Here is a 24,123-nt window from a genome sequence, read left to right on the forward strand (position 1 = left end):
CAAATCTTACCGAGTTCAAGCTTCAGGCTGGGAGTGGTACTACGAAGACCAGAAAGGAGCACAAGAGATACTGCAGGAAGGAGCGACGCGCGCATCCCAAGCCCCATACCTTCTCTTTCCAGACACGTACTACCACCATACACTGTATCCATCGAGTATATTTTCTATAGCCTCTATACCTACAAAAATGACGAAAGTTGATGTCTACAATAAGTACAGTGTCCAGCGCAGTATAACACCTAGAAAGGCACTCGGCCCGTGACTCCGGAGACCGAGCAGTGACACAGGCAACAAGGCACCAGGCTCCAAAGTCCCAAGTCCAGGCTCAACCAGGCCGGGCAGATCTGCGCCAGAAATCGCTCAACAAACAAACCACTGCGATTGGCCAATTCCAGAACAACAACCTGAGCGCGCTAACATGAAAATCATCGCTCATCTTCCATCGCTCATCCCCCAGCCTCGTCCCTCTTTATCTCTCATGCATTCTTCTCTGCTCAACCTGAAACTGACTTCTTCCTTCCATCCTTCTATCCACCCTTCCACGATCCTTGTCTGGCACTAGTCACCACATCACCAGTCATCACTGCAGAGACCACGCCACCCAACAACAAAGAAACCACCTCACTGGCAAGTCAGCACCTGCAGTCAGACGGTCAGACCCCCCAAAGCAGAAACAGACTAGAAGGCCGCCCGCAGCGCTAGAACACTGCCTTTGTCTTCCACAGCCCCACCACCAGCCCACGGTCCTCGTCGGCAGCGAATCGAACAGGGCCAAGCCTGCCCTATTCTGAATCCTGCCTCCTCCTCGCCAGTCCGTCGCAAATTGACTGGAAGTCGCCAGGAATCTGCCTGCAGTCTGCAAGCTGCACGTTGACGACAGCAGCAGCATCTGCGACAGACAGACAGGGTAAAATGCCAGTTCCTGGGCCTGAACCTGGACATGCTGGATTTGGCCCCCACCCGCTCAATCCCTTTGAATCTGATGATCATCCCGACTCGGACCTTCCCTCCCCACAACAACTCCACAAGGAACCAGATCATGACGCCACAAATCCTGCCGATACAACGTCGGAGTTGCAGATGCAGTCGCAGTCGCAACCGACTCCGGAAGAAGAGTCGCAAGCTCCACCCGCACCACAAGCAGAGAATACAATGAAATCCAAAAAAGAACACTCTCAAAGCGAACACGAACTCAAACTGAAACTCACAAAGAAAATCAATTCCCACCCTACTCTCACCCCTCTCCGCAAAAAGACTTACCTGCTGCTCCTCTCTGTCCCTGCAGGACAGTGGACCACCTACGCGGCACTCGCGAAGCACCTTGGTTCTAGCGCCAGGGCCGTCGGGACCGCAATGAGGTGTAATCCTTTTGCGCCGGGGGTTCCTTGTCACCGTGTTCTTTCTGCAGACCGGGGGCTGGGTGGGTATATGGGGAGTAGACCGGAAAAACTTAATGGGAAAGGCCCGCAGGGGAATTTAGGTAAGAAGAGACGCATACTTGAAGAGGAGGGGGTGCGCTTTGATGAGAGGGGGAGGGCATTGGGACGAGTGTTTGTTGAGTTTACTCTATAGTTTCTTTTACGTGGGATGATGCGAAGGGATCTTCATGGTATAGTTGATCAATTGTCACAAATGGTAATGTGAATGTAGATGCTGGTATCTCCAACGCCGGCCGTCTATAGTGTATAGCACATAACAACATAAACAAGACAGACAGTCACTCATAAACGAACAGAGGAAGGGAAAAAGGCAAAAAAAAAATAAGCTGAGTCTCGCGATCATCGTCTCGTAACGCCGTCCGTCTTCCATACATCACAGAAAAAGCAAAAAGAGAAAAGACCATCCATCCAGTTCCGTCCAGTCGCATTAGTCGTAACCACGAACCGTTAGAAGAGGAAAGAAGAGAGAAGAAGAAAGGAATAGAAGAAAAAAGATAAGTGGTATCAAACAACTCGTATCTCATCGAGACCGAAGACAAAGGAATAAAAGAAGTAATAAGGAAATACTCAAACATTCCCATCCTCTCAAGTCAAAATTCAAACGTCAACACTCCAGGAAGGACTTAGTAAGAAGAAGCCGAAACCTTAACCCTCTTCCCACCACCCCCCGCCGCCGCACCCGCAGCACGACAAATCGCCCTTCTCTTCGGAACATCCATGTGGTGGTAAGACCGCAGGTGCTCGACTAGATGGTCCCGGCGCGGGAACCCGTTGCTGTCTTTCCGCGAGCAGTCGGGGACAGGACAGTTCTGGAAGACGGGATAGTGCACTGTTGACTGGTGGCGCTTTAGGTCTGCCGGGCGCGTGAAGGATTTTGTGCAGTCGGGGCAGGTGTATGGTTTGTTTGGTTGTCTGGAGTATAAGTTGTTAGTCAAAGAGCAAGAGGTGGGTTGGTGGACGGGACGTACTTGGCTGGTTCAGGGGAGAGACCGAGATCGATCCCGTCTAGGGGTGGGAAGATGGATGGCTCTGGCATGGACGTTGGCGACCAGGATGAATGCGCCATTGACGAGGCGGATGTAAGAGTTGGATAAGAAGTTGGGCCGTAGACGTCCATGATCTGCGGAGGCGCAAGAGGTAAAGCCTCAGGCGCATTGACAAAGCGCGGGTTAAAGTCGTAGTAGATGTCGCTGGGGGACATTGAGGATGCCTCGAATGGTAGTGGTGAGGCAGAGCCGCAGCCGGATGTTGGGCCGTGGAGGGGGAAGTCGGAGACGCTGCTGGGGGCTGTTGATGTAGAGCTTGGGTATGTGTTGCCCAGGTACATGTTCATGTCTAGGAAGCTCATTGTTGAGTCGTCGCTTAGACCGGAGTAGGACGAGTTGGAGGAGTAGGAGTAAGAGGAGAAGGAGGATGGTGAGTGCTCCATTGGTGGGCAGGCAATGGGTTGGGTCTGGGATGGTCAGCAATGAAGTTCTTGGAGTTTGGTGGTGCTTAAGTAGGTGAAGGGGAGGGCAGTGAAGTAAGAGACGGGGAAAGAGGGCAAGTACCATTGTAGGCTGAAAGGACATGGTGAGGAATGTAGGTGGTAAGGTATCTGACTTTCAGGGCGGAGTAGATGTCGAGGTCGAGGCTACAAAGGGTGAAATCTGGGGAATCATGGAATCATGGGGGTCATGGATGAAGATGGAGTGTAGTGGTAAGAGTAAGTGAGGCAGGTGACCGGGTGCAGGGAGAGGCTTTTATAAGAGAATCGAATCGAGTTCGCACATGCATTAGACTGACTGGAAGGAGAGTAGAGCCAGGCGACTAGCGTGGCCGTCAGGTTGGCGATACGAACACATCCGTCACTCCATCCATGATCCATTCCAGAATAATAAAGGAATAAAAGAATAATAATAATGGTAATAATATCAGGTGGTGGCCGGCTCAGGAAATGATGGCCACACTGCACCAACTGCCACACAGCCACTGCATGTCTGTACCGTGATTGGTGGATGAAGGCAGAGTATCCCTGCTAGCGCTGACACTAGAAAAAGGACGGAAGGTTCCACTGGCCTTCTAGCGCTTCTAGTGTCGTTCTAGCGTGCTTGTCTGGCTCTTTGTCTGCGCCAATCACTCTGTGTCCAGTGATCCCACACGGGCCGATAACAAGGAAGACAATCATCTCTGCTCGTTTCAACTGGGCCAGTTGTCTGTTCAAGAGACTAGTCGACCCTCTACTCCAGCGTCTCCAGGAGTTGACGTCGTCATAGCGATCCCCCACACGATCAAGGCAGTCTGCTGTGATCCAAACTTCCCAGCCAGCCTAGAGTCAACTCAACCTGACTCTCAAAGCCTCCTCTGCCCGAGTAAACTTGCCCTGCACCATCACCCGGGCAGAATCACTATACGAAAGGCTGTGCAGATCGCCCAAGTCAAGGTTAAGAGTCAAGCAGAGTCAGAACTCAGAAGATCCAGTCAAGAAAGACGATTGCGGCTCGTTCCAAACGCCAATCATGGCCGGTGCCAGGCATACAAGTGACCCGTCGCAAGGGCGCAGGGTGAACGTGCGGGATCATCATTTGCTAAAGACAGTCGAGGATGGATTCGGAGGGCCCCGATGGAGCATGGAGTATGGACAAAGTACGCCGTACGAGTCAGGACTTTTGTCAGGTCTCTGCATAGTGCATATTCAAGTCTCAACGGAGAATAATGCCTTCATACAAGTAATAAGAGTGTATGGACACCTGCATCGGCACGATTCCCGGTCCCCGGCGGGGCGCGAGGATCCCCCAAGACTCACTAGAGTATCGAACAACGACTGATAACAGACCAGCAGGTCAAGCGACAGCCTTGTGGACATGTACTTCGTCATAGGTAGAACTGGTAGTCCATAAGTGACGAAATAATAATCAATCAACGGGCGAATATCGCAGGGTGGTTAGTGGTCCCTGGCAAGCGGTCTTAGGCTGACAAGGCAGACTGGACTCGGCGCAGATTCCTTATTTAGTCTCAGGCAGTGTCTACACTTCAATCAGATCATTGCGGTCGATCAGTGCTTTTGCTGGTAATCTTCTAGAGAAAATCCCTCACCTTCTTTCAAGATCAAAGTACATACCCTAGTTTCTTGTTAGTGAGGCAACAATGGAATGGTCGATCTACTCCCTGCTACTACAGTATACAGCTTCACCAGTGTTCCAGGTAGACAGATGCGTCGATTCCCTCTTTCTCTTTCTACTATTTTTATCTTGATCTTGTACGATGCTAGGTTGTTATTCTTGTATCTCTTTATCCATCTCTTTATCTCTTTATCGGTTTCACTTATTCTCCGATTCATGTCTGGTTGATCGAGTGCCGGCCGGGGTCGGTCGGGGGTTCTTTTGTCGATCCGAATGCGGACTAGTCGCCCACCCGCTTCCCGAGGTCCTTCACAGCCCCATCAAAGCCTCCACCGTCCATGATTGAAGGTCTGTGTTTGTGTTCATGGTTGTACTACTATGATTCGATATTCTCAGACGATCAAGGTATGTCTCCATTCAATTGGATAACCAAGCAACATGGCTTGGCTGCATGTCCATGGCACCAGCCGCCACTGTACTGTAAGTAAAGGTAAGAACAGCGTTGAACTTGAACTCCTGTCCTGCAGAACCCATTCATAACACCTGTTCCTGGTCCCATCCATGAGATACATACATTACTGGAAGAAAGAAAAGGATAAGGAAAAGGAAAGGAAAAGCAAAACTCCGTCTCACTGCATACCCTGACCCGCGATCGTAGGAGACCCTTCTCCTGCCATACCATGCAAGAAAGAAAAGACTCCGCTCAGCTCTAGTGGGATCTAAACAACCATCAGGCTAAGAAACCATCCGGGAACAAGGAAAGTAGGTAGGCTTAGTTTAGAGTTCGTCTTCCAGGAACTTGTACACGAACTTGAAGTCCGCCTTGCGCCGATTCATCCTGCAGCCTGTTAGTGGATTCTGCATTGCAATGTTAGGCAGCGAATCAGAGAACCTACCAGGTGCTTTCGTAGTCGAAGAAGCGATACGTGCCCTGTTCGAATTCCTCGGTGATCGTCTTGGGTTCCTCGTGTCGTTGGAACCAGGTCTGGTATTGCTTGTGGAATCGCCAGCTCTGGTTCTTGAGCGCCTTGGCTGACAGGAACTGCTGATAGCTACCTTGTCTGTAATAGAACAGATAAAACAGGGTATCTGTATCGATACGCCCCGTTTCGTATAGTCGAGGGTCGTCCAAGATAGCGAGAGGCTCCTGGGGGTAGTAAAGAGGTGTGTTGTACGGGTTTTGGGGCTTGTAGTGACGAGGCTTCTCTGAATCCCCAGGCTCGGGGCAATTGGCAGCAGACGCGGCTAACAGGCGCTGCACTGATGGTGGCTGGCTTGAGGAATTGGCCGATGCGCGATTTTTGGTCACCTCAAAAGAGTGAATCAAGTCTTGCAGACCAGGAGGGAGGTGGTAGATAGACTCTTCACCATCCTCGCGCTGGTCCTCTTTACCAGCCTCACCATTTGCGGCAACTTGCGTCTTCGTGGCGGCCGTTTCTGCCTTGTCCATGGCCGGTGTGGGAGGCACTGTGTTCGACGCGCTGACGGCAGCAGAGACCCTTGGGCTCATCCCAGGCGTTCGCGACCGACCCTCCTCCGCAACTATCGCTGCCGTTGGCGTGGCTTTCGACACGGGCTGTGCTAGTGTGACAACAGGTGAGGCGGTAGAGGAAGCTTTGGAGGCAGGCACTGCAGGAGGGAAGGCGGGGCTAGCTCCTGGGGGCGGCGGCAGAGGGGCGATGCCAACACCATTCTTATCGCTCGCAGCTGCAGCTGCAGCTGCCGAAGCATATTTGAGGGTCTCACCGGGCAATCGCGTTGGTGGGGGTGCAGGCTTCATGCCAGACGTTGAGCTGCTAGAACTTGACGGATGCAGTGTTGCCAGGACTGGAAGCGGTGACTTCATCTGTGCAGAAGGCCTACGATGACTTGTAGCACTGACATTGGCGGTGGTATCAGGTTTGGGTTTGGGCTTGGGTTCAACCTCTTCCTCCTGCATCGATTGAGTGTCTTGCGAGGACACCCGGTCGTTGTCACCGCCTAATCCGAATGTTGCTTCGGCATCGTCGCCCATGCTCAGATCGTCGTACAGCGTCTCATCCTCCCCAGAGTAGTCGATGTCGGCTCCGGACTCCACGTAGTACTTGATGCTCTCTTTGAGATCCAGCACGGGGCCCACCTCAATGTTGCCATTCTGAAGTGACCGTAACAACAACTCCAATCTGCTTACATGCCACTTATGCCGCTCGAGGAAGTGTGATAGCTCGCCCAAACGATTCGTCTTGGCGACATCCTTCTTTCCTTTCTTCATCGACATCTGAAGTGACTCCTCTTCTGCCTCGAACGATTCAATCCTTTGCTGCAACTCGTCGACCATGCTGGCAAGGAAGTCGCAAGTCTCAACCTTTTCTTTATCTTTCGGATCGAGTCGCGATGCGGCAGAAAGACCTTCTTTGGAATATGCTTTCGTCTTCATCTCCTTCTCGACGGCCTTGAATTGCTCCATGCACTGTACATCAATCAGTATTGTCCAACCCCATTCCTCAAGTTCCAAGCATCCTCACCGTCTCAATAGCTCTTCGCTGCTCGAGCAGCGGTCCCTTGTCCTTGACCTCATTGCCGGAAGCCCATGATTTGATCTGGTCACGATACCGCTGAAGCTTCTTGATCTCTCGTTTTAGGTTCTCCTCAAGCTTGTCACGTTGTGTGGGATTCGTCGCGATGCGGATCTTCTCGTAAATGCCTTCAAATGTCTGGATACCTTCCGCGACCTTTTTGAAGGTCTTGTCGATTTCCTGCTGCGTCTTTCGGGACGTCATCGCTGCTGTCTGCTGTTCATGCGAACCGGAGCGCCAAGAATTGAAATTCCGCTGCTGTTGCCGGCAGAGACGATGATGAGGGGTGGGGTGAAGGGGAAAGGATCACGTAGAGAAGAAAAGGTGGGTTGCTCAGCAACTTTTCTAAGCAGATGTGGTACAATGAGTGTGATAAAAAGACTCCACAGCGACGTGAGAGTTCTATTACTCTTTCCGTTGGCCACGAAGCTGGGGATGCGCTCAGACAGGAAGGCGGTCATAGCTGATACTGCCTCTCAGCCTCTTTCTTCCTCCGGCGCGCGGGGAAGTAACTCTACTGCCATTGACTGCGTTTGCGTGCATTTCTTCTTGTTTGGAGCTCTGTTTGACTTTGTCTTGAGTACGGTGTTCTACCTGAGCTGTCACTTGACGGATATCGCATATTCAGGGTTGGTGGCTCTCTACAAGCGTTCGCCCGATTTCCCCACGATTGCGGCTAACTTACATATCTACAGCAACGCACAACCGCACTATACGTACAACGACACCATGAAAGGTCAGTGACAACACGCGATCTATCATAGCTCTCTTAACATTTCAGTAGCCGTTATTCAACGAGTCAAATCCGCCTCCGTCACTGTCGATGGCCAACTTATATCCAAGATTGGACGAGGGCTCCTTGTGCTCGCGGGAGTTGGGCGGGATGATACGGAAAAGGACATAGATACAATGATAAACCGGATATTGAAAGCGAAGCTATTCCCGGCCGAAACCGACAAACAAGCGAGTATCCCGGGTCATCCAAGTCTGGACCAGGCTAATGAGGTGTAACAGTGGAAGAGAAACATTACGGACATTGACGGCGAGGTGCTTTGCGGTATGCCCACTCCCTCTGTCTGTTTTTACGGCGAAAACTAACGTTTGCAGTGTCCCAATTTACACTGTTCGGTCAATTGAAGAAAGGCAAACAACCCGACTTCCACGAAGCCGCCAATGCCGAGACCGCACGCAAACTATACGACTATTTCTATCGACGTCTCGGCGAAAACTATAAACCCGAACGAGTGAAGAATGGCGTTTTTCAGGCGATGATGGATGTCGAACTGATCAACGATGGGCCGGTGGGTGTCGACTACCGCAGTGAAGATGCGGCGGTTAGCTCTCGCGTCTCCGGTGGATTTCTCGTTACAGACAAGGGCAGGGCTGACTGTGTTATCTTTCTAGGTCACAATCGAGGTCGATACGCAATTACCGAAGAGAGAAAAGAGCGCCGACGACAAAGACTCGGACGTGAACAAAAAAGCGAGCGTGGAATTCAAGCTGCCAGCGGAACTTCTACAGTAAAGCAAGGCGCGGAGTTGGATTTGTTCAGGTCAAATGATACCCTTATACTATACACATAGACATCATATTATATAGAATCTTAATTTATACAAAAGTTATTAGCGGGAGCGCTACTTAGTACCTAGTAACAAACGCAACACCACCAATGATCGACCGTATCTTAACGATCGATTTGAGCTTGATTAAATTGTCACTAATCCGTATCACGACGAATGATAGTGAAATTAGCAGTTTACCCCTCATATTCAGCAGCTTACCCCTCGATGTGGAATGTGCAGTGAATATGCAGTGCAGTCGGCATGGTCGTGGCGCAGAGAGATGGAAGCTTCTCGTAGCTGGCCATCTCCAGCCCACTTTGGCACCTGTCTTTTCCCCCTCTTATACCTTTAGCCTCCGACTCCTCTCTCTCATCCCCGAGTCTATCATTCGCCCTCTCGATCTTTCCTATCCATCTCCAGTCCCTACAGTTTCCACACCTTTTCATCATGGCCGAATCGCAGCGTAGGTCTTCGGCGCTTCCCCGCTTTGCGCTTCAGCAAACAGCCTACTCACAATGCCTCAATTCAGGTCGTGCTCGCGTCTTTTTCGAAATCCAGATCGGTAACCAGAAGGCCGGTCGCATTGCTTTCGAACTGGTGGGTTTTGTACAACATTTGTCTAACACTGCAGCTCTTGCTAACTACCCCGCCCTCTAGTTCAACGATGGTACTATCCACTGCCTGCAGTGACCTTTCGCGCCTCGTCTAACAATTTCTTATAGTCGTACCCAAGACAGCAGACAATTTCCGAGCTCTCTGCACTGGCGAGAAGGGAGTTGGAAAGCAGGGCAAGCCACTGCACTTCAAGGGTACGGCAGGCTTCTTGTCAGGTTTTGCGATTGAGGGGCTAACAGAAGTCTCTTGCTAGGCTCCATTTTCCACCGCGTCATTAAGCAGTTTATGATTCAGGGTGGTGACTTCACTGCGTTCAACGGTACTGGCGGCGAGTCTATCTACGGCGAAAAGTTCCCCGACGAGAATTTCGAGCTCAAGCATGACCGTCCCTTCCTCCTCTCCATGGCCAACTCCGGCCCCGGTACAAACGGCAGTCAATTCTTCGTTACGACCGTCCCCACCCCTCACCTGGACGGCAAGCACGTGGTTTTCGGTGAAGTGCTCAACGGCAAGAGCGTGGTCAGGAAGGTTGAGAACATGTCAACTCAGGCCGACAAGCCCACCCAAGACGTGACCATCGTGGATTGTGGTGAACTCTCCGGCGATGACTATGACAATGCGGACAAGAAGGCCCCCGATGCTACCGGCGACCCCTACGAGGACTTCCCCGATGACCACCAGGGCGAGGAGCTGAGCGCTCCCGTCTGCTTCAAGATCGCTTCTGAGCTGAAGGCCTTCGGAAACACAGCTTTTAAGAGCGGTGACGCTGCCCTTGGTCTGGAGAAGTACCAGAAGGGTCTGCGCTATCTGAATGAGTTCCCAGAACCGGAGGAGAACGACCCGAAGGACCTGGAGCTCCAGATGAAGTCTCTGCGCTTCACACTTCACTCGAATTCATCGCTCCTGGCGAACAAGCTCGGCCAGTTCAAGAACGGCAAGACCTGGGCTGGATACGCTCTGGACACGGCGGACGCTGCTAAGGCGAAGGATGCCGACAAGGCCAAGGTCTACTACCGCCGCGCCGTGGCCCACAGTGGACTCAAGGAGGAGGACGATGCTCTGAAGGACCTCGAGGAAGCTTCTAAGCTATCTCCCAGCGACGCTGCTATTACTGCCGAGGTCGCAAGGGTCAAGAAGACTGTCAAGGCCCGTGAGGCTCAAGAGAAGGCTACTGCTCGGAGATTCTTCTCATAGACAATGATGTCCCGGTAACGAATCATGAATCTTTTCCAAATTTCACTACCTCGAATACGGCTATTTGCATAGAAAGTGAAAGCACTCTGGGCTCAAAATTGCTCTGCCATTTTCTTTTTTTTTCTGATCTGCGGCATGCAAACTAGCTTGATAGCATGGAGAAGCAGGCGCACTGCGTTGTTTTCATATGTGGCTTGTAGTTCTCTCAGTTAGATAACTGTGTGTAATTGAGAATCTCAGCTAACAGAAGCTGTCTCTCAGCTCATGAAAGCAGAAACAACTCAAACAATCTCAAGTGTTCTTGATTCCTTCACAATGTAGAAAAATCGCCGAAACCTGAGGCACCTATTTCCGATAATTAAGTTAGACTAACTCCGATAGGCAATATAGCATCATCTCCACTAAATCTGGTCCATGGCCGCACTTCATCTCATCGATCTTTCTCGTTTATCAAATAATCTATACCACGCGTCCTTTCAATAATGTGATAACTAATAGTTCAATATATTATACTTAGTACTAATGCCCCCATCAAAAGTAAGTCTGGCCCACTAAGATAAAGCCCAATTAACCGGTCTATACAGGCCCGAATACGCGCGACTCCCCGCCAAAATGCGCGTTCTCAGTTCGCTTCAACCCCACGCTTTCTGCTTTCACAGCCTCGGCGAGCGGTAAGAACTCCAAGGGATGATTTAATCCCTTTAGAAGAGGATGTTGCGGATCCGTTTCCAAATGCACCCCCGGCTCCAACGCCAGCGCGTGATTCGGCATCCCGCTCGCGTCGCAAAGAAGTGATTGAAGACTCTGAAAGCGATGTGGATCTTGAGCAGGACTTCTATTATGACCAGCAGTCTGGATCTGGTAATGGAGTCGATAATGAGATTCCGAGCAGTTCGCCGCCCGAGGTGGCTGAGATGGATGCGGAAATCGAAGACCTTTTCGGTCCAGCGACACAGCATCGTTCGAAGAGGCGGCGTGTCTCTGCTTCTGCTCCGTTTGGTCCCGGTCCAGCAACAGTGGCCGCAACTCCTGGTCTTCCAAGGCAAAGGCAAAAGGCACACGACTTTATCGAGACATCCTCTCCAGACCCATCACCATTTTCCCCAAACCCTAATCCACCCTCGCCATCTCTACCCTATCGCTCAACGCCCGAGAAGCAGAACCAGAAACATAATAACATGGCAGCAACAACGCCTCGCCCACAACCTCCGAGCCCAATCCCAGCAACCCCAGTAACAGGCCTCAGTAAATCCTCTACCCGCAACTACCCCCGATTCCTACCACCATCTTCAACGCCCAATCCTCCTCCCAAACCTACATTCGTCTTGCCTCGCTCGCCGTCTCCAGACCAGGCAGATGATCCAACTATCCCTACGCCATTCTCGCCTTCTTCTCATGCGCTCCGTCGACGTGGGCGACAACGCTCATCTGCGCCAACCTATTTGCCTGGCGGGATGGCTTCAGAGGTCCGCACTTGGATTCTGGAGATGGGATCTCAGCGCGAGCAGCAGGTGCATGCTAGGACTATGCCTGGTGTAAATCCTGGCCTTGGAAGTCATACACATCCAGGCGGAAGCGCTGACCTATCTATGTACGCGTTCGTCCTCCGCATACAGAATGTGCGGCAGTCTGCGTTGGGTAGTTGCGGTCCGCTTGCCTTTATACAGGGTCAAGTCATTGGGCCTGAATGTGGCAATGAAATGATGGCCTCATTGACCGATGCTCAAAGGAATGATGATAACGATAATGCTACGAGGAATGTCCTTCTCATGGGGGCGCCCCGTTTGCGCCCTGGTGAACTACGACCCTCGTCTCGTGTCCCTGAGTTTAGGATGGACGATGTGGTAGGGATCTTGAGTGGGCTTGTCTGGGAAGTTGGGCTAGGGAGTCTTGGATATGCGGCTCTTGAGGCAGCTGTCTCTGAGCACGAGCAGACCTTACAGAACGAGGGCGGGAGATGGCTCGTTGGGATGGAGTGGGAAGTCATATCGAGTTCTAGCGTATAGATACTCATCATCTGCATATTTTAACATTCCTGTTACTATTTTGATATCCGTGTCACTGCTTCCCCACGTTTACTGTGGTTGTTGCTGATATCAATCTGAAAGTGAATGCTATGGTAAGATATATATCACGACTAGGATAGCGCATCGTCGATACAGTCTGCGGGATGTGCGAAGAAGCCATATCACGTTTCAAGTCTAAGTCCAAGCATGCTCAACGAGGGACATAGACTACTATGGGGTCGGCAAGTATACCCCCCGGAAGCGACCAAGTCCAAGGCGCCGATGGTAGCCATGACCTATGCAATGCCGTTTTGCGTTACCCGCGGATACTCACGGGTGCGGAGAGCCTGCATACTTAACTGGTGAAGCACTGCTATTGGTGCAGGATGTAGTTTATTAATCTGAATCCCAACAATCGGAACAATCTCACTGAACTGGCGAAGATATAGATGGACAGTGGACTGAAGCTGGAGAGATATCCTGATTGGGTTTATTCTTATCCACTCAACGGGGAGTTCCGCTTGGCCGGGTATCGCTGCGTTGAGGGCGAGGCATTACGGACAACAGCGTTCCGGAATGTCAGATAGCAAACAAGATGTAAGTGATTAGTATGATGCGATCGCCTTGGCTCGATGCGAGCATGGTCTATGCGAATGCAGACTGTAGCAGGAGAAGAGTATATCGCGCAGCGAGAAAGTCCAGTGAGCCGAATTGACCCGACGCTGAGTGGCTGCGGATTATTACATACGCGGGATTTACGGTATCGATACCGAACCGTCAGCTTCTGCTGGCAGTTTTGAACCTCAGCGCTTTTCAAAGCTTCAACATCCTTTTTCCGCGATCCACGATCTATCTCTCCCCCCTGCCATTCGCTTCCTCGTTCCTCCTAGTTTGTTTGTCTGGAGGATCGTTTGTTTGGTCTCTGTATAATCACCTTTAATCTCATCCCTCACCCCTATCACCCGACTCGCCATGTTCCGGAGTCTTTTGCCGCGGACGACACCGCGGGCTGCTGTCCGCTCTGCTCGCCCCGTTCCCTCGCACATTGTTCCCGCTCCCTACTTCCCTATCCTACGCTCTACTCGCGGCTACGCCTCAGAATCCGGTATGTTTGCGCCTTTTGACCCCGGCGATGATTGTTGGGGAGGGAGCCCGAGCTTCCGAAGGACCACCAGCTAACGACGGGATGCGCTCGGTATAGGTGAACATGATGTTGTTATCATCGGTGGTGGTGTCGCTGGATACGTTGCTGCCATCAAGGCCGGTCAGGAGGGTCTGAAGGTGCGATATCTTTGTTATGTTGTTTAAGGGGTCCCTGTTGGAACATCGCTGATTAATCTCTTCCGACACAGACCGCGTGTATCGAGAAGCGTGGCCGTCTCGGAGGTACATGTCTCAACGTCGGCTGTATCCCCTCAAAATCGCTCCTGAACAACTCCCACCTCTACCACCAGATTCTCCATGACACGAAAAAGCGCGGTATCGAGGTTGGTGACGTCAAGCTCAACCTCGAGCAGATGATGGCCGCCAAGGACACCTCCGTCGATGGATTGACCAAGGGTATCGAGTTCCTGTTCAAGAAGAACGGCGTCGACTATGTTAAGGGTACCGGTGCGCTCGTTGACGAGAACACCGTCAAGGTCAACCTGCTCGACGGTGGCGAGCAGACCCTCAAGGGAAAGAACATTATCATCGCTACTGGTAGTGAGGCTACTCCTTTCCCCGGCCTGAACATCGACGAGAAGAGGATCATCACCAGCACTGGTGCTCTTTCTCTGAAGGAGGTCCCCAAGAAGATGGTTGTTATCGGTGGTGGTATCATTGGTCTCGAGATGGTATAGTTCTCGAAACACCTATATTGTTGCTAGCGCTAACTTGTTCTAGGCCTCCGTCTGGTCCCGTCTCGGAGCTGAGGTTACCGTTGTCGAGTTCCTGAACCAGATTGGTGGTCCCGGTATGGACGCCGACATTGCCAAGCAGGCTCAGAAGATCCTGGGCAAGCAGGGCATCAAGTTCAAGACCGGCTTCAAGGTCACCAAGGGTGATGACAGCGGTGCCACCGTTGCCCTCAACATCGAGTCTGCCAAGGGTGGTAAGGAGGAGACTCTGGACGCTGATGTTGTCCTCGTCGCCATCGGCCGTCGCCCCTACACCGAGGGTCTCGGCCTCGAGAACGCCGGTATTGAGAAGGACGACCGCGGCCGCCTCGTGATCGACCAGGAGTACCGCACCAAGGTCAACCACATCCGTGTCATCGGAGACTGCACATTCGGCCCCATGCTTGCCCACAAGGCCGAGGAGGAGGCTGTCGCCGCCATCGAGTACATCAAGAAGGGTTTCGGCCACGTCAACTACGGCGCCATCCCCAGCGTCATGTACACCCACCCCGAAGTCGCCTGGGTTGGCCAGAACGAGCAGGAGGTCAAGGAGGCCGGTGTCAAGTACCGCGTCGGAACCTTCCCCTTCAGCGCCAACTCCCGTGCCAAGACCAACCTCGAGACTGAGGGTCAGGTCAAGTTCATCGCCGACGCTGAGACCGACCGCATCCTCGGTGTGCACATCATCGGCCCCAACGCCGGTGAGATGGTTGCTGAGGCCACCCTTGCCGTTGAGTACGGTGCTTCCTGCGAGGACATCGCCCGGACGTGCCACGCCCACCCTACCCTCGCCGAAGCCTTCAAGGAGGCTGCCATGGCCACCTACTCCAAGGCTATCCACTTCTAAGAAGTTCCTTCTCCCTCTCGACCATAATCCCGACAATTTTGTACCCCTCTACTAGTCTAGCCAAGCTAGCAATATCCGTGTAGCATTGACATCATTATATTTCCTATGTTGGTTACCTTTATTAAGTCATGAAATCAAAAAGGCTTGAAATGATAGACTTGATTCCTTCTCTTTCATTCTGACCAAACCTACTCCATCCAAAAAGCGACGCACTACCATTAACGAAACTAAATACCCAGCAAACAAGAACCAAACCAACACTAATCAGCTCAGCTTATCTCAAAACAATCCCCACCCCTGCCAACATCAACCATAACAGGCATCGGCGGCCCATACGCATACCGCCCATGTCCATGCCCATGTCCAGAGCAGCAAGAATCTCTACATCCACCTCCACCGCCATTGTTAACAGTAAGATAAGCATGAATATCCCCTCCATTTCCAGACGCATCACACTCCCCACGGCACCTACTTCCACTGCCATGCGCGTGCGTGCGTCCGTACCGCGGCGAACTCGAACATCCACGGCCACGCAAATAACCATAGTCAGAACAGCCATTCCCACAGCCACTATTTCCACGCGCAGAAGCCCTCGCGTACCCGCCTGCACCAGCACTCGCCATCGCAGACGCACCACCACCACCTATACCGCGTCCACCAGACATACAAGGCCCATCACTGCCATCCTGGCACGGACAAGCGCAGTCGCAGTCATATTGGCTTTCGCAATCGCAGGAGCGTGACCACGGCCAGGCGCAGTCTTCGCGGGTGCCATTGGCTTGGTATTGATCGTGGCCATGAGCGCATGGAGACGAGGGCGAAGACGATGCGCATGCGTGGGCTGTTGCATGCGCGTGGGTCTGGGCATGGGCGTGCCTGCGTCCGCGGGAGGGACTAGAGTGGTATCCGTGGTTGTGGTTATGGGTGTGTCCGTAGGCGTGGGAGCGGTGCATGCGGGTGGGTCTGTAGTCGTCTGTTGACCAGCTATAGGATATAAGAGGAATGGTATTAGCTTCGTGGAGAACATATAAATGAGAGACGAAGAAGAAAGCAGAAGGGTAGGTATTTAGTACGTACATTTTCTCCGTCCTCTCTGTATACTTGTCCGTCCTTGGACGGCGGGAGCAGCCTCCAGCTGTTCCGAACATTGGGGCGGAGGAGAAAGAGGAGGAGGAAGAGGTGCGGGCAGAGTCTAGAGGTATAAGATCTGTTGACGGTTCAAGTTGAGGCGGAAAAGATCGAGGGATGGAGATTGTTGATACTGTATCTGTGTCGCTTTCAGTATCTGAATCCTCCGTGTCGAGATGAGCGTCCTGATCTGGATCTGAGTCTGACTTTGACTTTGGTTCTTGAAGATTTCGAGTGTCAGGTTGGTGCTTGTCGACAAGGCCCGGGCGTGAACTAGAACTGAGATACCGAATGGCCATTCAGGTCCCAGTGGCAGGAAAGAAAAGGAAAGGGACCTGGAGACCTGATGTTGAGGAAACAATGTTGGGGATGGTGAATCTATTTTAAATATACCTACGCCGGGCAATACTGCGTTTACGGTACCGAAAGGTAATTGAAGGGACTGGGCAATGAAAATGCTCTGGGCCAGGATCCCTCCCACTGCAGTGTGCAGGAAGGTTGGTTGTGAATAAAACCCTGGACGGCATTAGTATCCTGTGCGACTTGGGGATTTACTGATGTGTTGGTTTGCGTGGTTGATCTGGGTATATCCTTGACCAGATCTGCCGGGCAAAAGAATTCTATGCGAGCATCCGTTATGCATTATGGAGTTAACTAAACCATTAAAAGAGCGGTAAAGAGCATTCTATTTAGTTTCGTTGATGGGAGACGCCCAAAAAGATATAGATGAACATGGACACCGGGATATATAATATAGTTTTTATAGCTTGATCAATCGTCCAGCCTAGCCAAGCTGCAGCACATGGCCTGACGACGTATTCAGCTGGTTGCTGTATGTCAACAACGGGGCGTACGGCTGGATCCATTCTTTGATGACTGCGCGGAGGGTGTCACAGACGGCGTCGATGGCCTGCTTGCTGGAGGAGCCACAGCTTTCGATGTAGTCTACGGAGGTTAGCGCTGGTTGGTAAAATTGCGAGCGCAAGTGCTGCATGATTGGCAAAGGGACAACATACATTTCACCTTGGCTTCTGTGCCCGATGCGCGAATTGTGAAGCGCACGTCGCGGTCAAGCCAGAGGGTCAGCATTTGGCTGCTCTTGTCTGCAGGGAGCTGTGGCTTCTTGTCTTCTGTGCCAGAGTCATAGCCCTCTGTCATGTCTCGCCATCGGAGGACCTTAAAAGGGCCTAATTTCATTTCATTTTTGAACTGGCCGGCTCTAATTGCGTCGAACAGGGCTAGGCTTGTTTCTGGGTTCGGCGATCGGAAGTAGTTATTGAGGGTCTCGTGGTGTCCGAACTCCGCGAATAATTGTTGCAGCTTAGTGTATGGGGTGAGGCCTTGCGTCGCCCATCTCGCTTGTGCTGATAGGAAAATCATAGCTGCTGTGATTCCGTCCTTGTCGTAGCAAACTTCTGGGAACATGTAGCCGAGGGCTTCTTCGAATGCGAACGTGACATAGTATCCTGACTCCTCCAACTTGCGAGACGTGTTGCCCATCCATTTGAAGCCCGTGAGAGATTCTTCAAACAGGATGCCCCGAGCCTTTGCCATCTTCTCAAGCATGGTTGATGAAACTGCCGAGTTCAAAACCGCTACCCGAGTATCGGTATCTATGTTCTCTAGCGAGTCGAAAAGATGAGATGCAAGAAGAGCACCCATATGGTTACCGGTGAAGAAGAACCAGGATCCACTACCAAAATCAGCATGATCATTCTGCTGCGAGAGTAGAGGTGTTACTTACTCAACCTTTTCAGCCGCAGCGAATCGATCGGCATCTGGGTCGTTAGCGATGATGAGCGTTTTACCTTCTCGGTCCGCCGTTTCTACCGCAAGATCTAGGGCTCCATTTTCTTCCGGGTTCGGGAATGGCAATGTTGGGAACTTTGGATCTGGCTCTGCTTGTTCTTTTACCGTTGTGAAATCGGTGATACCTAACGAGCGGCATAGAGCTGGAAGCACCAGTCCTCCGACGCCGTGCAAGGGCGTGTAAACGAACGGTTTCGGGTATCTCCAGTCTTGTACGGTTGATTTCTAAAACGATTAGTATGCCTCCAGGCAAAGAATTGAGGGTGTGTACCGAGTAGTGCCAGACTCGAGTGGTATAGCGCGGCAGCAGTTGCTCGTAGAATTTAGGGTGGAAGAGATCGCTGGCTGGTGGTGAGTCGGTCCAGGCATTGGGCCATGGCGCAAGGTTCCGCTCGATCGAATCAGATATTTCCCTGTCCATAGGCGAGTTGATCTGGCAGCCATTCTTGAAGTAACTGAACGAAGTTAGGATTGGAAAATGAAACGCTGGAAGGTGGAACCAGACACTTTGTAGCCTGACAAAGTTAGCAGAGAAACATCAAAACATCGCGGCGAGCTCACCATTATCTTGCGCTGGGTTCTGTATACTATTAGCCGAGCTCCGGCAACAATGATTGAGGTACTTACATGACTCGCTGTGACCATGACACCCGCCAAGGCGCGCATATCAGTCACGCCGAAAGGCACGGCAGGAGTAACAGCCGGCCCTGAGTAGAAGTAAACAGGAATCTTTTGCGCGATGAATGCATTGGCGGCCAATACCGCGAATCTGGCAGAATTGTGGCGGGCATCGTGACCGATGATCACCCCGCGGGACACGTCCTCCGCATAGTTGTCCCGCAGATACTTGGCCAAGCCCTGCGACGCTTGAATGACAGTCAGAGAGTTCATGCATGAGAAACCAGCAGCCATGCGGCCGCGCAGGCCAGCGGTGCCGAACTGAATGCCTATTCTATATTAGCGAGGGCTCGGCTAGTAGCTTGTGTGAGCGATGCGCACGCTTCCGAAGGCGCTTCTCGAGCTCAGCGGCCTGCCTCGAGTCTCGGAGCTGTTCGATTTCCGAGCGGGTCGAGGGATCCTGCGCGACATTGATTAGCTAGCTGACACTCGAGAGCTAGGCCTTGAGCCTAGGGGAATATTAAAGATGAGCTGACCTGGTCCCACTCGAGCCATTTCTGAATGAGCGGGGAGAGAGAATCCTACAAAATCAGACCGAGGCTCAGTGTTTGCATTGGAAAGCGAGCTGGATCGATAGAATTACCTCGAGGGAGGCCATGATGGGTCGTATGATGAGGAATTCAGCGTAGTGAGGGGGAGGAGGAAGAGGAAGCTAAGAATAACAGCAGTCGACCAGACGCTAGAAGACAGACCAAGAGTGGATTGATTCTTGACGAGTGGAAATGTGGAAATGGAATGGAATGATGGAGGAACGATCGTCGTCTGATCCTCGAGACCGCACGTTTCACCCCCGCTGCCTTTCTTTCTCCGGTCGAGACTTGTCTTCTTCTTCTTACCTCCAACTTCTACGTTACTACTTGTCACTTACCACTTGTCACTTTATACTTCGACCCTGTACCATGAGGTAATTACTAAGCCCAACGTTATACACCTCCAACTCCGCAAAATGTCTCCCAAACCCGGCAGAGACGCGCTCCTCTCGCGCCGCTACATTGAAGGCCAGATCGCTGAAGGGAAACATGTTATCATCTTCGACGATCGCGTCCTCAAGGTCGACTCGTGGATCAAGTTCCATCCCGGAGGAGACAAGTCCATCAAACACATGGTAGGAAAGGATGCCACAGACGAAATCAATGCGTACGTCCTCCGCCGCCCGTCGCGACTTGACACCGCAAGTCCTAACAGACAGCCAAAGACTACACTCTATAGAAGCTCGTCAGCGCATGCTGGCCTTCCAGATTGGTCGCATCCAAGGGCCTTGGATAAACTTCCGGCCTCCAATTCAGGGTGGAAAGTTTCGTCCATACAACGATGAAGCCGGTGACACCGACGAAGCCGAAGATGACACCTCCGGCCAGTCCCAACCCCCGTCGCCGATCTTCGATGCGGTAGATGCTGCCCCTGGAGCTCGCCGACAGTCCACATCCTCCGAAACCTCCGTCTCGACCCCAGATGAATCCTCCGAACCGAAGCCTTCTTTCCTCGACGCCCGGACGCGGCAGGAGATCGTCTTCGACACCGCCAAGTATCCCTCGACCGATACCAAGACGCAGGAGGACATTAGGCACCGATACCGCGAGTTGAACAAACGGATTGAAGCGGAAGGACTGTACAACTGCAATTACTTCTCATACTTCATCGAAGCTTGCCGGTATACTTTGTTCGCTGGCTTGTCCTACTTCTTCCTGCGCACGCAGTGGTATATGCTCTCAGCGTTCTTCCTTGGCTGTTTCTGGCACCAGCTTGTCTTCACTGCCCATGATGCAGGTCACATTGGCATTACACACCGGTATCACGTTGATAGCACAATTGGGATGTTCGTTGCCGACTACCTTGGAGGATTAAGTCTCGGCTGGTGGAAGAGAAGCCACAACGTTCATCACATCGTGACCAACGAGCCCGAACACGATCCAGACATCGAACATATGCCCTTTTTCGCCATCACCCACCGGTTCTTTGATAGCCTCCGAAGCACCTACTACGACCGTATCATGTACTTCGACGCCTTTTCCAACTTCATGCTCAAATACCAAAACTACCTCTATTACCCGATCCTCCTCTTCGGCCGCTTCAACCTCTACCGACTTAGCTGGGAATACCTTATTCTCGGTCAAGGCCCAAGAAAAGGTCCTGCCTGGTGGCACCGCTGGTTCGAGATCACCGGGCAAATCTTCTTCTGGACCTGGTTCGGCTACGGCGTCCTTGGCTCCCTGCCCACCTGGGGGACCGTCTTCAACTACCTCCTCATCTCGCACATGGTCACAGCCCCCGTCCATGTCCAGATCACGCTCTCTCACTTCGCCATGTCGACTGCCGATCTAGGCGAGCACGAATCCTTCCCGCAGAAGATGCTCCGCACAACCATGGACGTCGACTGCCCGACGTGGCTGGATTTCTTCCACGGTGGTCTCCAGTTCCAGGCTATCCACCACCTCTACCCGCGTATCCCGCGCCACAACCTGCGTCGCACCCAGAAGTTGGTCTTAGAGTTCTGCCAGGATACGGGCATTCCGTATGCGCTGTTTACCTTCACAGATGGGAACAAGGAGGTTATTGGGAAGCTTGGCGATGTTGCGAAGCAAGTACGGATCTTGGAGGAATGCAGGAAGCATACTGCTGAGCAGGGTGTCTTCTCCGACCATTGATTGCCAATTACACAGACGCACGCTCTTTAGCTAGATTTGTTCCGGAACATATCTGTCTGCAACTTACAGCGCCTTATTCACCTGGTGAATATCAATGTCACCCTGCGCTGGTGTAAATACGAAGCCTTTATGATAATGCCCCCTAATACTGCTAGATTGTACTTGAATATCAATTAAAATCTATGGAAATGACCATGTTCGTAATACATGTGCATTCATAGAGGTCTAGTATTCCAGCTAAGATATGTACTACCCAACCAACCCACCAGCCCTAGCAACCTTCTTCGCTCTCTGCGACCGCCGGTTATGATTCGCCCGACTAGCCTTATTCTGCTCCTTTCTCTGGTGCGAGACTGCCGTGTTCTGGCCCTGGTCTCCAGAGGTTCCTCCTCCCCTTCCACCACCGCCTCCTCCTCGTCCTCGACCACGACCACGACCACGGCCGCCGCCGCGTCCTCTAGACGCTGAGGACGAGTCCCCTTCAGTCCCGCTCCCATCCTCCCCATCACCCTTCGATCTCCGGTATGACGTCGGCTTGATCTCAGGCTGCGCAAGCCCACCACCTGACCCAGCGGCCCCGCCAGCCAAAAGCGCAAGTTTACTTTCGAGCTTCGCGAAACGTGCGGGGTCACGCTGGAGCATAACGGCCCAGCCTTCCAGTGCTTCGTCTGTTAGGCCCGTCTCGCGCTTGAGTGTATCGCGAGGCTGAGAGCGGCGCGTTGCGCTATCCCTGTTGAAGATGGTGGGGTTTGACTTGAAGGCCTTTAGCAGGGTAAGGTCTAATTCGTCGGCTCTGGAGCGGGCGTCTGCGTCTTGTTCGCCTGAGTCAATGGTGCCGCCTACGTCTGCGACATCGTATGTATCGTCTCGCTCGTCGTCGTCTGAGTCGAATGTTGCGAGGGCGGAGAGGATAGCTGCTTTGTTGGCGGTGTGGTTTGATTTGTCGGCGAGGATGTCGTCGGCTGTTTGTGTAGCGTTTGCGCGGCCGAAGCGTAGGTTTGTCTTTGCGGAGGGGTCGTTGGAGCGGGCTAGTTCTGCGAGGTCGATGTCGTTGTCGAAGATATTGCGGCGGTCTGGGATTGGGGCTGGTTGCGAATGGGAGAGTGGACGAGTTGATTTTGGTGGGAGGGGATCGTGCTGTGTTGTTGAGATGGGAGGGAGTTGCTCTGATATACCCAGGTTTTGGAGTTCGGGTGGTATAGAGGCATCGAGAAGGTGGGCTATTATTGTTTCTGGGTTGTCGCCGTAGTGGTCTAGGAGTCTGACGATGTAGCCTGATCCAAGGTCTGGGAACAGGTCTTGGATTTGGGTGATCAGGGACATTCTATGGGCGTGCACCTCTTCTATTGCTGGGAGGTCTGATGCGCGGCCTTTGCCCTTGTCGACTCGTTTCTTCGGTTTTTGATATCGATGATGAAATGACCTTGACTCGTTTTGATATGCACGTAGGCTTGTGACGAGGTCCTGTCCGCGTTTCTGCGGCCATCCGGTAAGATATCTCTCTAGCCTGGTCAAAAGGTCTGAGCTGCAAATGACATCTGAGAGGAGCGTAGGCTCCTTCTTCATTTTCGGCGTTCCCACGCCAGCGCTGGCTTTCAGACTGAAAAGCTGGTCCAGTAGAAGACTGAGGTTCGGCTTCGAGCCTTTTAGTAGCGAGGTCAGGCCAACGTAGATATTGGCCACCAATGACTTGCGAATATCCTCCATCTTGTGCGCTGAATACGCTTCTGCAAGGGTATCCAGAAAGTCGGACCCAGCCATAAGCACATGTCCGCACACTGGGAGCGAGGACGCCAAAATGGTCAACAGCCGGACATTGGCGATAGCCTTGGATACGCTGCCCGTGTCTTTCGACGACAGCTGTACGATGATCGAAGCTTTGCCTTTCTCCAGACTTGATGTGATAGCACCCTCATGCTTAAGCCATGCATCAGACAGGAGTTTCTTCAATGCCGCGCTCGACGGATAGCAGCAGCTCAACTCGCTGAGGTACGTCCATTCCAGCAGATCCGACGGTGGCGGCGTAATCTCCAATAATGTCCTTCTCGTCAGAAGGAAACACAGTTTTCGTAATGTTCTAGCCTTTGCTCCATGCTGTAAAGCATTGCCCCGCGATGAGGCGAGTTGGTGGTAGAATGAAGACAAGAAAAGAACGGCTGATTCATCCTTGCCTGCTGAATCTTTGAACTTTGACTCTGAAGTCTCTAACCGGGCTCCCAAAAGTAGTATCCATGCATCGAGATATAGCTCCCATTCTTCCGATGGTATGGACCTCTGCACCTCTGGCGGAGGGAGTGGAGCTAGTGGCGGCAGTGTTGTCATGGCCGGACAACGGGGTAGAGTAGGATGGGCCGTAGATGAGTTGATCAGGGGCTGTAGTGGTGTAGGATGAGGCTGTAGCTTTCATATAGATCTGTTCCCTCTGTCATAATGATTCACCTTTGCTATCCGGTGTCTGCAACAACCAAGAGACGATCCAGTTCCAGCCCACCTTTCCGTATTCGGCCGCCGCTTTGATTACTGAGTCACCAGCTGCGCCACGGCAAGTCAAAACCTGACTTGATGATACTGATTTGTTCAATATAGGAATCAAATACAGAATAGATATCTCTCTTAATGCTCTCAACTCTAAAGCTGGTGTTGAACTGAAATCACGTGCCGTAACCC

General features: G+C 52.2%; 11 protein-coding genes across 11 annotated transcripts; 7 read left to right on the forward strand and 4 right to left on the reverse strand.

The window, feature by feature from the left end:
- Window positions 1–587: 587 nt before the first annotated feature.
- On the forward strand, window positions 588–1,645 carry BDV14DRAFT_139602 (6-O-methylguanine DNA methyltransferase). The gene has a single exon (XM_073766312.1). It carries the CDS (start codon window positions 913–915, stop codon window positions 1,570–1,572), a length of 660 nt encoding a protein of 219 aa, XP_073623631.1. The 5' UTR covers window positions 588–912; the 3' UTR covers window positions 1,573–1,645.
- Window positions 1,646–1,935: 290 nt separating this feature from the next.
- On the reverse strand, window positions 1,936–3,291 carry BDV14DRAFT_139606 (C2H2-type zinc finger protein). The gene is made up of 3 exons (XM_073766313.1): window positions 2,990–3,291; window positions 2,408–2,892; window positions 1,936–2,351 (listed from the first exon to the last, which is right to left on the reverse strand). Exons 1-3 carry the CDS (start codon window positions 3,008–3,010, stop codon window positions 2,063–2,065), a joined length of 795 nt encoding a protein of 264 aa, XP_073623632.1. The 5' UTR covers window positions 3,011–3,291; the 3' UTR covers window positions 1,936–2,062.
- A 244-nt stretch (window positions 3,292–3,535) lies between these two features.
- BDV14DRAFT_182189 (uncharacterized protein) lies at window positions 3,536–4,413 on the forward strand. Its single transcript, XM_073770186.1, has one exon. The coding sequence runs from the start codon at window positions 3,938–3,940 to the stop codon at window positions 4,244–4,246; it is 309 nt and encodes a 102-aa protein (XP_073623633.1). The 5' UTR covers window positions 3,536–3,937; the 3' UTR covers window positions 4,247–4,413.
- Window positions 4,414–4,698: 285 nt separating this feature from the next.
- BDV14DRAFT_182192 (CNOT2/3/5 family protein) lies at window positions 4,699–7,560 on the reverse strand. The gene is made up of 3 exons (XM_073770187.1): window positions 7,045–7,560; window positions 5,437–6,989; window positions 4,699–5,378 (listed from the first exon to the last, which is right to left on the reverse strand). The coding sequence occupies exons 1-3, from the start codon at window positions 7,297–7,299 to the stop codon at window positions 5,318–5,320; spliced, it is 1,869 nt and encodes a 622-aa protein (XP_073623634.1). The 5' UTR covers window positions 7,300–7,560; the 3' UTR covers window positions 4,699–5,317.
- Window positions 7,561–7,616: 56 nt separating this feature from the next.
- On the forward strand, window positions 7,617–8,724 carry BDV14DRAFT_182194 (D-aminoacyl-tRNA deacylase). The gene is made up of 6 exons (XM_073770188.1): window positions 7,617–7,724; window positions 7,791–7,831; window positions 7,880–8,058; window positions 8,110–8,152; window positions 8,203–8,396; window positions 8,500–8,724. The coding sequence occupies exons 2-6, from the start codon at window positions 7,825–7,827 to the stop codon at window positions 8,617–8,619; spliced, it is 543 nt and encodes a 180-aa protein (XP_073623635.1). The 5' UTR covers window positions 7,617–7,724; window positions 7,791–7,824; the 3' UTR covers window positions 8,620–8,724.
- A 4-nt stretch (window positions 8,725–8,728) lies between these two features.
- Window positions 8,729–10,807, forward strand: BDV14DRAFT_182196 (cyclophilin-like domain-containing protein). The gene is made up of 5 exons (XM_073770189.1): window positions 8,729–9,120; window positions 9,187–9,254; window positions 9,315–9,324; window positions 9,380–9,466; window positions 9,526–10,807. The coding sequence occupies exons 1-5, from the start codon at window positions 9,105–9,107 to the stop codon at window positions 10,464–10,466; spliced, it is 1,122 nt and encodes a 373-aa protein (XP_073623636.1). The 5' UTR covers window positions 8,729–9,104; the 3' UTR covers window positions 10,467–10,807.
- A 99-nt stretch (window positions 10,808–10,906) lies between these two features.
- BDV14DRAFT_211583 (uncharacterized protein) lies at window positions 10,907–12,651 on the forward strand. Its single transcript, XM_073776117.1, has 2 exons — window positions 10,907–11,003; window positions 11,051–12,651. Exons 1-2 carry the CDS (start codon window positions 10,989–10,991, stop codon window positions 12,470–12,472), a joined length of 1,437 nt encoding a protein of 478 aa, XP_073623637.1. The 5' UTR covers window positions 10,907–10,988; the 3' UTR covers window positions 12,473–12,651.
- Window positions 12,652–13,273: 622 nt separating this feature from the next.
- Window positions 13,274–15,593, forward strand: BDV14DRAFT_182205 (dihydrolipoyl dehydrogenase). The gene is made up of 4 exons (XM_073770190.1): window positions 13,274–13,577; window positions 13,674–13,753; window positions 13,825–14,307; window positions 14,357–15,593. The coding sequence occupies exons 1-4, from the start codon at window positions 13,445–13,447 to the stop codon at window positions 15,194–15,196; spliced, it is 1,536 nt and encodes a 511-aa protein (XP_073623638.1). The 5' UTR covers window positions 13,274–13,444; the 3' UTR covers window positions 15,197–15,593.
- Window positions 15,594–16,865: 1,272 nt separating this feature from the next.
- Window positions 16,866–19,646, reverse strand: BDV14DRAFT_139699 (phosphoribomutase PRM15). The gene is made up of 10 exons (XM_073766314.1): window positions 19,395–19,646; window positions 19,288–19,332; window positions 19,133–19,211; window positions 18,761–19,080; window positions 18,695–18,713; window positions 18,639–18,648; window positions 18,405–18,588; window positions 18,069–18,358; window positions 17,341–18,017; window positions 16,866–17,269 (listed from the first exon to the last, which is right to left on the reverse strand). Exons 1-10 carry the CDS (start codon window positions 19,407–19,409, stop codon window positions 17,109–17,111), a joined length of 1,800 nt encoding a protein of 599 aa, XP_073623639.1. The 5' UTR covers window positions 19,410–19,646; the 3' UTR covers window positions 16,866–17,108.
- On the forward strand, window positions 19,288–21,629 carry BDV14DRAFT_139744 (fatty acid desaturase). The gene is made up of 2 exons (XM_073766316.1): window positions 19,288–19,948; window positions 20,007–21,629. Exons 1-2 carry the CDS (start codon window positions 19,758–19,760, stop codon window positions 21,454–21,456), a joined length of 1,641 nt encoding a protein of 546 aa, XP_073623640.1. The 5' UTR covers window positions 19,288–19,757; the 3' UTR covers window positions 21,457–21,629.
- BDV14DRAFT_182223 (ASCC2 family CUE domain-containing protein) lies at window positions 21,623–24,043 on the reverse strand. Its single transcript, XM_073770191.1, has one exon. It carries the CDS (start codon window positions 23,776–23,778, stop codon window positions 21,706–21,708), a length of 2,073 nt encoding a protein of 690 aa, XP_073623641.1. The 5' UTR covers window positions 23,779–24,043; the 3' UTR covers window positions 21,623–21,705.
- Window positions 24,044–24,123: the final 80 nt, after the last annotated feature.

Source organism: Aspergillus stella-maris (genome assembly GCF_047715825.1).
Source record: "Aspergillus stella-maris strain CBS 113639 unplaced genomic scaffold BDV14scaffold_76, whole genome shotgun sequence".
In the NCBI taxonomy this organism is placed as follows: domain Eukaryota; kingdom Fungi; phylum Ascomycota; class Eurotiomycetes; order Eurotiales; family Aspergillaceae; genus Aspergillus; species Aspergillus stella-maris.